Source organism: Opisthorchis viverrini (genome assembly GCF_000715545.1).
Source record: "Opisthorchis viverrini unplaced genomic scaffold opera_v5_89, whole genome shotgun sequence".
Lineage (NCBI taxonomy): Eukaryota > Metazoa > Platyhelminthes > Trematoda > Opisthorchiida > Opisthorchiidae > Opisthorchis > Opisthorchis viverrini.
Genome location: NW_008751744.1, coordinates 1,242,066 through 1,254,603, shown reverse-complemented (window position 1 = coordinate 1,254,603; position 12,538 = coordinate 1,242,066). Strand labels below are relative to the sequence as shown.

The following is a 12,538-nucleotide window of genomic DNA, read 5'->3' as shown; positions in this document are numbered from 1 at the left end:
GAAGCATCGGTGTTGAACACTGATGTCATGCTGTCGATGATGATGATGATGCATCTGAGCTATTTGCAACATTGTTAGGATTCATCATTATCGTCGCTTTGACTCTTATACGGTTATACTTACCGGAGATCAGCACATATTCATAGGCTAAAAGCAGTTTTTTTAACAAAACATCGCTGCTTCACCGTCCATACACGTCAAGACGTGCGCATTATAAGGCAAATATGCAAGTTCGAGTTGATAGTGTCCACCGTGACCCCGTATTATCACCATTGGTTGAATCTGTGGTCGCACTGATCATGCACCCCAGGGCTGCTGTTGGAAAGCAATGCCTAACATGTCAAAGGAATAATGTGCGTTGTCAGTGGCTGGACAATTATTACGCATGGACAGTTTTATCATTGCATCCAGTCTAGTTAAACCTACACGGACTTGGGTGTTGTCCTCCCTCCCTCGAGGTGTAGAAGTTATTACCAAGGGATGGTCCTTACAAGAGGGGTGAGGTGAATTTTCTCACCGACAGACCATCGCCTTGTTTCGAGTTGTATTTTTATTGCTTCAGTCGTTTGTTTTGTCACAGCGAAGTCCTAAATGCTTATTACGTGCTTTTGTTGATTGCTCTCGTCATCGGTAGAATGGCTTCAGTGTTTAACACTGATGCTTTGCTGCCGTACAACCATGATTTATTTGAAGACCCTATTGTGCAGAAAAAAGCAAAAGTGGACGGGGAGGGACTTAGTGCTGGCTTACTACAGTCATTCTGAGGTGCCCACACCTCCAGATACTCAGGCAATCTGAATAGAACCCGACAGCAAGAACTCCATTGGTATCCATCACTCTAAACAATCTTCCGAATGGTCCTGATTTCTTTACGCATCACTTTTCAGGGTACACTCTGCGGAAGAGTGTTGGCTGTTGGTTCTGGAACTTCACTCAACTTTGGCGTCGTTAACATACGCACAGAAGGTCGTTCCCTAATCGACAGTTGACCTGATTTCACAAAAAGTGGAATATTCACAACTATTCCTCGGCCTCGGACTTCCCTCTTTTAGGTTTCCAAAGGATCTTCCATTTTGAGGGTGTTTAGGGTTGTGCGTTACCAATTTCCTTTTGAGTTGATACAGCTTTAAGTGATCCGTTTCCTCGTCCACCTCAGTGGTCTGCACTGCCTTCCACTGGATCAAGAAAATATGTCGCTCAATTAAATTGTAAGCGCACTGGGATCAGTCAACTATTTCGATCGCGGTGCTTCATTAAGTAGCATTTCATGGTTTCCTCCTGTTTGGCCGATAGGCAATCCTTCATCGTAAAAGTACCATCTGAAGTGGTTCATTGAGAATGAATGATTCTTCTGTCGGATGGCTCTTAGGGTAGGTTAGACAGGCCTTTCTCTTTCGCTTCCTTGTCCCCTGTCGGGAACCCACTACCTTTGAGTCTCTTTAGGCTTTCAGCTTTGACCAATGTTCTAGCGATCGCCAGCAGGACTGGAAGCGATCTGCTTCATATGGTTGATTTCCCATTAGTAGACGACCATGCAGTCACATCAGATATTAATGACAGCCTAAAAGAGCGTTACCATACACCGTAAGTTCATTTCGGTTCCACAACCGTGGATCATTTAGTATGTACGGTGGTTTGGGTCCCTGCATCTTATGGTAAGTGTGTAAGATAGAGAATATGGAAAAATATACAGTGAGTTAAAAAACATGGGGATAGGTCCAGCACACTGGTTGCATGACACAGTCATGTCGGCGTGATAAACTGTGGACCCTCAACGCTGACTCGTTGAACAGATTCCTTGGTTTTGGAAGTGCATTTTCAGGCTTCGTTTTTCTGAATAGGGAGCTGGGAATAGATGTTGGATTTATAGAACCACAATCGGATGGATTGGTATTGGTATGAGTGGCAATAGGTAATGGGACTAATAAATTATAGATACCAGTCACTGCCACTAGTCTGGGCAGATGTCACTTCCCGGTTACCCAGGCTGAAGAAGGGTTCTGTTTGACTTTTAACCTTCGACGTAAAATTCTCACCAACAAGGTAGTGGGAGAATCGCGGTTTCGTAAAGGAGCTCTACTCGGTGCCAATGACTCAGCAGTGTGATCCACTTGACTACGGGGGCCTACCCATCCTCAGGGTGGGAGGAATCATGCTTATGAGTCTACCGATGTGGCATCGGTGTTGAACACTGATGTCATGCTGTCGTTGATGATGATGATGATATGAGTCTACCCCTTGTAATCCGTCGTTTCCGGGGAAGGCAGCATTACCGTCCCCGTAAGCACTGAGAAGCCGGTTGATTGGAGGAAACAACTCTCTTCACATTTCCATAAAATAGGACAGTATGATATTACTCCTAGACTGCCTCGTAATACGTGGGCCTGCTGCTCTTGGGTTGCTCCCATTTGACCATCTTGGCATGCATTAACCCTGAGGAACGAAGCTCCGGCTACTGTCGTCCGGGGATCACTGCAACACCTCGATCCCGACCACCAAACCTGGGTGGCAGCTATTGGTCGGGAAAGATGAATTGCTCAGTTACGGGCGGCCTAATGTAATTCACTTTGATGTAATGTCGAAAACATCCACAAATTTAGCAGTAAATGTTTTGCACACTTGAGCAGCCGAATCAATAGGCTGCGTTTCGGGATGCTGCAGTCAATCCACCTCAAATTGGTCAATGTGACCTGTCCTGTCGCGGAAGGCTTGCGGATTGCAGAAGCCCCAGATTGCCCAGTCTATGATGGAAATATTATAGGTTAATCATCCTCCCACCACCATGTGTGCGCAAAAGCGTATTTGAAGTCCCGCAATAAATTCATGAAACTTCAGTTAAAAAAAGAATCGGCTTAGGTGTTTTTGGTAGATTTTTCAACAGTGGATATGACTATCATTCAAAAGTTGGATAGTTTTCATCCGAAGTATCGCACACCTGGTATTTCATATCACTCTAAAACATGATGCGATGCCTACCAAAACTTGAGTGCCTTGAGAGCAGAATAGAAAGAGACGGGCAGTTTTTGCCATTTCGAGGTCAAACACGAACTACTTCACAGTAGTAAGTAGCTCGTGTCTGAGTCGCCACTCTCGGTTTGCGCACAGGTTGACTAAGAGACCATCCAGTCTCCAAAGATTGCTGCATCTCGCTTTTATGCGGCTTGGTTTGGGGCTTAGAATATTCATTAGTCTTTACCAGATTGACTACAGCGATCTTCTGATTCACACTGACAACAGGTTTTCACAACGCTCTTATGCTTGCTCATTTCCAATGTGTCTGTCGTTCTTTATTAAAGGGCCTGCAAATTACAGATACTTGGGTTTGTAAGTTTGCTGCGTTGTTTATATTCCAGTTTGCCCCTAGGTGACTAGACACAATTGTGAATCCAAATATATTTATCCACAGCGTAGTTACCCGTCAGGAAACGACCGGATGTACCCGTTTCCTAATCGGGATTGAGGAAGAACAAAACAGTTTGACATTAGCAGGTGAAGTAAACTTCGAGCTTATGGATTAATAAAATTTTCTTTGCGGATAAAGATTGATTTGTCAGAGATTATACGCCGTCAGATACTATATGATTAAACTCTGCTTAGGCTTACACTTCAATGGTAATCGGTTCCATCGCTTGGAACCTTTCGATCACATTTTGGGTGATGGTATAGATAGGTCCATAAAGCTCCTCTGACGCGTCTTCTCAAAACACGTGCCAATAGAACCTCAAATCCACTTCCGCCCAAGAGAAACAGGCAAAAATATGTGGACCAGCACTGGAGAACTGGTTCTAACAAACTCTTAGGCAGCACAATCAAAACGTGGATTTCGACTGAGCAGAAAGTTGGTAATTCAATGAACAACCAAACTAAAAGGCTTAGAGAGAAGAAGCTAACCGTTTATAGTCGGCCTATTGTTCGTATCTTTTTTCGTATTTCTTACGGATGGCTGAATATGAACTACGGTACAATACGTAATTGATTGTTTTGGTGTACGCGACCAACTGGGTGAAGGTCCATTGTGTTGAATTATCTATTCACGCGTTAGTAGTATGCGGATTAACGGTGGGTTTTTTTTACTTGGAATACAAAATTTCCGGCCGCTAAACACAAGTTCAAATCAAACAACAGCCTAGTTGAAATACTTGACTGAATTCGTTTGATGGGAACATGGTACTGGCTGGAGAACTAAGCACAACACGATCTCGCCGGGCGAACTTTGCGGTGGGGACACTATTCATTCTGATGAGCTATCATGTTTTGTGGGTACTCCTTGACCAAATAGCGTAATTACTTCGTGACGGATTTCTTAGGTTGTCTGTGTCCGTTTCGCTTCCACTATGCGGCCCACATATTGCAATCCTCCTTGCGAGGACCCCGTAATATAACCCTGTGGGTGTGTACGGCATTCACCATTGCTAGGTTGCTTGTCCCACCATGATACGATTCCCTTTTAGTGTGACAATTAACTTAGCATCACAATAGAATACTGCACCACAGATCAATGGGACGAGATTCGAAGTCGGGATGATATGTCTAAATCTGCTGCCTGCCTTGGCCGGACACAACACTTTGGGGCATGTTATTAACGAACAAGTGTGGAAGGAATAGGATTGTATTCCACGATAAAAAAAAACTCAACATTCACCGAACATTACGAAACCATGATGGGTACCACGTCCAAGATGGACGTGGGCTCCTTTGACTACTTTTCAAAGGACGGCCGGATGTATTTCCCTGGAACTTGTAACTTTCGATATTTACACTCGTGTGTTTATATTTGTGCTCGATCACTTTCCTTTCCTCAGTACTTGTTTTAGTGCGAATTTACAAGAATGATCGTGTCAGAACAAGGGTGGAATTGTTCAAACGATGGCGATTTGAAGAAATAGCTTCCCCTAGTGAAGATGATCTCTATGAAACACAGATACATCGTGAACGAGATATCCAGCTGGGTTCCAGATGAACCTCTCGTCAAAACCAAATTAGTATGGAAATGAGTGTATTTCACAGATACATCTACTTCGGTTTCGTCTGCTCATGGGTCTTTCTAGTGTTTCATTTACCTGGATAGATTACTTTTAGGTTGGAACTTTTTTCAGCTGGCAGTATTCGGAACACATCTGCGTCAGCCAAATAGCATGGAATTCTGGTAAGCTTTGGTAGGAACTCAAACCACCTACTCCGTGAGAACAGTTCGCAAAATGAACCAGGTATTCTGCTGGCACAAGTTATTCTATTTTCCCTCTCTTAGGACCGCAGGTTTTTGGCCAAGTCGCACTGGCTCCATAAACATTTGAACGTGGCGCGAATTCTTTTTGCCAGTGTGAAATTGGTAAGGTGTCAGTAGCAGATGCGTACTATGAAGCATGAACATCACAATGGTTTGTCAAACTATGGAACAAATGAGCACAAAATCGTCCTTTTCATTCAGTTTAGCTCCAAAGTTCAATGAACGGCTTCAGTCCAGCGGACGCTATAGAGCGGAGAACTTACAGAAATAATGTAAAAAAAAGTCATACACAGGTTTGAGTCGGTAATTTGCCTGATGAGGAACATCGTCTATCCAGAGGATCGACTTCAGCGTTGAACTCTCTTCGTTTGCCGAAGAGAGTGCTGTTTTCCATGCCCAACTCAGAGTGGCGTAAACAGGGAGGTGACCAACCCTAAACTTGGCAAAGGAGTATGAAGGAGATCACGAAACGCTTGGGTGCTGACGGTGCCACTCGTCTTCCAGGATGGGGACCACGTGATCCTCACTGCCTAGTTGGAGACACCACAAGATATGGCTGCCAACCGATGTCAGTGGTGTTCTTGTTGTCAGTTTCTATCCAGATCGCTTGAGTGAATGTCTGGAGGTATAGGCACCTCGGAATGATTGTGTTAAGCTAGCACTAAGTCCCTTCCACGTCCAACTTTATTTTCCTTACAATAAGACTTTCAAATAAATCATGGTTGTACGGCAGTGATGCATCGGTGTTGAACACTGATGTCCCGGTGTGGTTTTCGGCTGCAAAAGCCTTCTATTGACCTATATTCGAATGTCATCTTTTGGAATCATAGTGTGAGGAGAAGCTGAATGCTGGAGGTAGGTGTGCTGAAATAATCGAGCTGACTAAGGAGTACAGAACAAATCACACCGGTTGGTTGCGGGATCTTATTACCAGAATGCAGTCTTTAGGAATCACATTACATGAGAGTACCTATGTGGTTAGATTGACTAGAAAACGTGGTGCATCTCGCAGCTGGTATTCGGTTCACTAGTAAGTTTGAGTGAAAACTTCTTCCAGGTGTGTACATCGGAACTAACGATTGAACCGAGAGTTCCCACAACATATGTTTAGTGAAGTTAGTGAGTCTGGAGTATAACATAGTTGTTTGAATTACAAACCTCTAATGAATCCGATTCTGCTGTGTCACCATGCTTCGGCCTGCCGGTTTGTTCTTCGTAATTTCCATTGCTGATCTGAAATGTTACAGTGAGAATGGGGTTAATTTAATGGACTAGCAATGAAGGAAGGCACTGTTCGAACGCCTATCCGATCCCATTTGTTCTGTTCGAGCAATAGGTCCTGATGGGCTGAATTTCTATCCTTCTTAAGGAAACGGTGGCCGTGCGAACGCTCCCTACGTTTCAGGTGCTGCTATCTTGGTCGGGGACGCTTATCTGCTGTAGTTTTGGAGGTACCACAGGTGTAGTGTTACCTTATTCAGTTCTTTCGCCCCCGAACACGTTGAGCTTCGATTTTCGTTTGCGTTAGCTGCAATGGCACCGAAAATCACTGAAAATCTGGATAGTCTCCACCTAATCCCACATGTACCTCCAGCACTCGGTAAAACTGTGCCTTGATGATTAATGGACCGCACAAATCAGTTTACAAATCAGTGGAAATGGTAGGCGGGAACAAAAAAATTAGTACTCCTAATATACGTGAAAATCTTGATTCTAAGCTGGCTTCGGTTTATAAAACATTTATCTTACTACGGGAATCTTCGGTCGTTTCAATCTTTCATTTCCATATCAGAAAACAGTGAGCATTCATGGAATACACGTGCCCCAGCCACGTTGACCTGCATTACTAGGTACATCCTCTGATTGAGTTACTTTCCACTACGCTAGAGACTCGTATCCTGATCACTTCATTCCGAATTCGGTGGTTTCAGCTTGTTCCAGCTATAGTTCTGACCTGAAGGTGTCTCAAATTATCCAACGGAAGTGGCTAAGTCTTTGAATTCATCGCAGTGTGGTCTGATATATGCGTGTTCTGAGATCCAGTGGCATGTTTTTTGATGTCACAAGTGGTGCATATTGACTAAAGCCTGGAGAAAGATCAATATCAGTCCGTTTCGGAAAAACAGCGACGCCTCTTGATGAAACACTCGGGTGGAACATTGCGAGGTTAAATACATACCACGCTTACATTATTTGTAACGTTTCTCTCCGTTCCACTCATTGAAATTCGTTCGGAATCTTCAACTAAGTCCCCAGCGGTAGCCGCGCTAATCTGGAATCAAACGAAAAATTGGATCGCATCAAAACTCGGTTGGAATTATCACCAATATTAAACGAAAAATAAACAATGAAAAGTTGTAAAAACTGAAACATAAACAACAGATTCGTTTAAAAATCACCGTATCGTTGTCTTTGGTTCAGAAATGAATGCTTGGTTAAAAAAAACGGTCATTTTTGCGGTGTTCTCAGTGAAATATTTTTCATTTGTCGCTGTTAATGGATATTATGTTTATCGCTCAAATGGATATTTTATGGGGAGGAACGGAGTATTGTAATAATACACATGAAAAAGGAATATACTGCAACCAGCTGTCTCGTAGCACTGTTTAAATTAGCTAGTGATCAATACACTGTATATCCTTAAAGGGTAAGAAAGTGTTTCCTCCTCACTGTATTTGAAGGATGATTGGAGAAATGCTACATTTAAGTTTAGATTGTTGAAACCGATGAAAAAGGTCCATCAAACGAACTCTTCTTTTTGAAAACCGATCCGGGGAAACGGTCATTGGAATTCCTATCCCGATATATATCACTTCAGCATCAGAAAGTTTTTGGAGATCGGAGCTGAAGTGGACAGAATGTTTGACATGTAAGCGTTCTTGTACTTCAGCGAAAGGTGCTCAGATTTGTCATATTAATCATGTAAAATATCAGCATGACAAGGCACAATCAATACCAAAGCAAGAATGCTTTGAAGTATTGAGTTGGTGCCAAAATTTAGTGTAGAGATGTAGAATCCGAATCCACTAGATATTAGCGAAGCATAAACTCAGTACCAGACTACTTGTGGGACTGACAGTAGACTGTTGTGACAGTTGAAGCCAAGGTTATTCTCCTCAGATTAGCAATTCTTCGGTAAATTAATCGTGATCAGTAATCGGCGATATGAGGTTCGTACTGCTATCCGCGAAAGGGTAAAAAAGTAGAGACAACCACTAACCCACCGCTACGCACTACTACGCTCCCCAATAACCCATTGATGATATCACCTCGATTGGTGATGAAACGTTTGCAATCAAACTGCCCAGCTCAGCGAACAAGCCAACGACCACCATCTACGCCACCTTTCTGGAGTAGATATACCTTCCTGATCTATCTTCAGACGCCGAGCATAGGATGTCGCTGGTACGCTCAAAGGCACTTCAGCGCTTCTATTTAAATCAACACACTGAACAGCTCCGTTTGTATTGACTAATGGTTGGAAAAATGAGGCATATCACTTCCTTAGTTTGTTTGCCCATCTCGTATCGTGACCGTTCGAGAACTACGCAGGTCACTATTTTGAGTTAATTCTCAAAACTAATCTCAGTTTGGAACCGTCCAGTGTTCCAGTGGCCAGTATTTTCGCCCGATAACTTATCGGCTACTCTTTGTACGGATTCGATGGTCATGATAAATTAGCTGTTCTGGTGGTCTTCTGCATTCGTTATCAAGCAGCTGTCTGTCAGCTGGTGTTGTTCAGCAGAGTTTACTATATTACATCCAACGTGAATAAAAAGTCGTCGGAACCAGCATGCCTTCCCGTTTCGAATAAGGCTTGAAGAGTCACTGTTAACCAAGTGTATGTTTACATAGCAAAGGCAACGAAAGGAGTCCAATAGCAGCTTCTGCGTTGAATTCAAGCGCTTCTCAAGGGAACAATGATGATATGTCACTTCAAAAAGGTCTGTCTAAACATAAAAAACCCTCAACATTGTTGTCTCCGTAAAACTTAGTTAGGTCTTCCGGATAGAAACTGAAGGCATCAAATCCTCCGGTATTGATTTCCAGCCGCACCTTGCAGTAGCGCATTGTATGTAGTTAAAGAGCAGATACCATTTTCGTACTCGCAATCATATCTTCCCAAAAGGAATAAATCCAAACCAACCAACCAACGGGTAGAATGAAAGAAACTTCAACTGAACGATCGGATACCAGACGTGTTATCATTCAGCCTCCTCTGCTACTAACTAATAGACACATGAGCAGAACCAAAAAAGTTTTTATTTAAATGACATTGAAATATCGCATCACTCGGACATTCTTGGTAGATCAGATTGAAACAAAACTTTATATTGCAGATTGTCCTGGTGCCTTCTATCAAACGTCGATCAGCCTGATGGGTTTCTGTCCACAGTTTACTCCACCCATAGAGGAGAGGCTTGGCTTGCTGGACCGTTTCAACGAAGTTCGCTGATTCTGAATGACGAACATAATGGTGAGACGTGTTAGTGATAAAACACCTGCGAAACACAGTCTGTCGTAGTATTAGTACGAATTGACCCCTTAGTAAGCTAGGACGAACAGTATGAATGAATTATAAGCCCTTTTTTGGACCCTAGTTTGCTCTATTTGGTTTCGGATGAAAAAAGCGTACATCTTACGCTTTAACAACTTTGGTTGATTGGGCAACAATCATCATCATCATCATCATCAAAGACAGCAACATCAGTGTTGGCACTGATGCTTCACTGCCGTACAACCNGACAGCAAGAACGCCACTGACATCGATTAGCCGTCATTTCTTGCACAGACGGGGTCACGGGGACCCCATCCTGGAAGTCTCACAACACCAACAACACCCAAACTTCTCGTGATCTCTTTCACGCCTTTCTACCAAGTCATGTGCTGTCCACCTCGCGGTTTGCGCCATCCTGAAGGAAGCACGGGCAACAATCACGTGGAACAGGCAGATGAGATGTGAGTGAGAAATCCCAGCTTATCCTAAGTCAAAGATACATAATCTCCTTCGGTGGAATACGCAAAAATACAAGACTGTCCATCCACGAACTGGATCCATGGTCCCGAACACCCCGATACTTAAAAGCATTCTTGTCACTAGTAAACTATATCACGTCTAAGAGATAGTCATGTAAGCTGTAACTAATATAACAAGACCGCTTTGATCGATTCGAACAGGAGTAGGTGCATACACAGGTAGCATGAGAAGAACGATCACATTTTTGACATGATACTACCTTTAAGGTTGGTAGAACATTTGGACATCAGGCTGGACCGGATACACCTCATGAGTGCAGTCTAATCAAGGAACATAGTCCTAGGATAGGATATTCTAAACAAGAGATCCAGCTGGGCTTTATCAAAATCCACTTAATTTGCGAGTGATTATATATCATCGGGTTGCGAATGTGTATTGAGAATGCTTTGCCCAATGTGTGGAATACCAATTCAAGCGAGTATGAATAGCAGTGGTGAAGGAAGAAGTTCGTAAACAAGTGCATCGATTTCCCCACAATTGATGGCCATTCGAAGGTTTCAAGTTGACAAAAAGAAGTGAATACATCTGATTCATTTAGTCGTCTTAACTTCTGAAGGCATTTTTCGTTGCTACTCTCATGGGTTGTTTTATACATCCGGCTACCATAAGCAAGAGCATAGAGTGGTTCTGAGTCTTTTTGGACCAGCGAAGAACCACTGGTGGTTTTGGATGTCCGGCATTCAAAATCTCTTACATTAGCCACAAAAATTATGACTTGGACCTATGTTTGAGAGGCAGGATGAACAAGCTTAAGCTTTTCCAGCTGACCACACGTACGTCTGCCCTCGTAGTTGAATCGCTAATAAGGGCAACTGTTGATTCCCCCTGTGAATCAACGGTGAACCGCGGTAAATTTCCTTGTTATCTGACTACTCATAAATAACGTGACTTACACCTTTTCATTATGACCTCGGTTTGTTTCCTTGCTGTTTCCTTTCCCCCTGTTTCGTCTCTACTTAAGGTCTGCTTATTCCTCAGTAACTGATGTGAATGTTTTTTGCCCGTCCGTTACGATTGCACCTATTTTCGAGCGTCCACTCCGACGGAAAAGCGGACCGACCGGATGTTGAACCCTGAATCTCCGGACTGTAGGTGAACACACCATCCACCACACCAACCTGACGCCTTGAGTGGCCTATTACTCATTTACCGTACCTGTCAGATATTCTTTGGCGAGATTTATTTTAAACGGACGAAACCGCGAAATCTGACTTGTCACGTGACACGAGCTGCCGCGGCGCGTCGCCGACCGTAAGACGGTCCCTCACATCCCGAACGTACTGATTCCTGCGCCGTTATCTCTCTATACGGCCAACTCATACTGTCAAACCGTCCCCATGTGTATGTTTGTACATCATGTGGTGCTTACCTGTTGTTGCTTCTAGAAATCCCCACTGCGTCAGTGACTATTTTCCGATCCTGCTGATTGCGTCATTATTGATTGTACGTTTGCTTAATTCATGATGCTTACTAATCCATTGTCTGTAGAACCAGTTCCTGTCAGTCCCCAATACGTCATCTGCTGCTCACGTCTGACTGCTCCTACTGACTACTGGCTACGAACTGCGTATGATCTTATAGTCGCCATCGTCTTGTGAGATCCTTAGGCGCCGGACCCTACAGCAACCTTGAAAAATTTACAATAGCTTGCGTGACCATCTCATTGACCTCGTTGGCTGCGCTTTCGAGTCGTATGTCACTGGACGATTCTTCCTCAGGAATCCCTACTCAAGGAGAGGAAGTATTAGTGCACAGGTGGTGATAGCCATAATACAAATCAGAAGGTGTATGTGCACCAATAGAAGTTTTTAGCATGGTTGCGATACGTATAAAAATAAATACAGTGTGAAGTGGGAGCGAGTCAAAAGGGAACTTATCGTATGTGAGAGTCCCTTGGTAAAAGTCCGGACGGTGCGAACGTGTTTTCTTCGCAGTATGGCTGCTACACGTGTTCCATGATTGTCCGTGGACTTGGAGCGCTTGGCTGACTCCTTGCTCCCTGCGCGCGCGCGCGAGTCTGTGTGTCCTGACTGGGTTCGGTTTCCCTTTATGTAGGTCCCAGTGCGTGTATGTGGGCGCGTCGGCACATGAGTGGTTGCTACACTGACTAGGCGGTGCAGACAATCGATGTCCGATGAGCCAGCTTAATGCGACGTGTTTGTGCGCATGAGACAAAAGACAAGCCTCGCGATCCAGTGAGCGATTGTGAGTCAGACAGTATAGTATGTGGGTGACTGGGTGGCTACACCAGCTGCCAGGCTGACTGCTTCTGA

General features: G+C 43.9%; 1 protein-coding gene across 1 annotated transcript in view; it reads right to left on the bottom strand.

Moving 5' to 3' along the window:
* The window catches only part of T265_04972 (hypothetical protein), a gene marked incomplete at both ends in the record, with an annotated part of 16,947 nt that extends 5,163 nt beyond the window's left edge, over window positions 1-11,784 (bottom strand). The window contains 3 exons of the mRNA XM_009169849.1: window positions 6,386-6,460; window positions 7,416-7,499; window positions 11,737-11,784. Of these exons, the coding sequence (XP_009168113.1) occupies window positions 6,386-6,460; window positions 7,416-7,499; window positions 11,737-11,784 (207 nt within the window). The remainder of the gene's footprint in view (window positions 1-6,385; window positions 6,461-7,415; window positions 7,500-11,736) is intronic.
* Window positions 11,785-12,538: the final 754 nt, after the last annotated feature.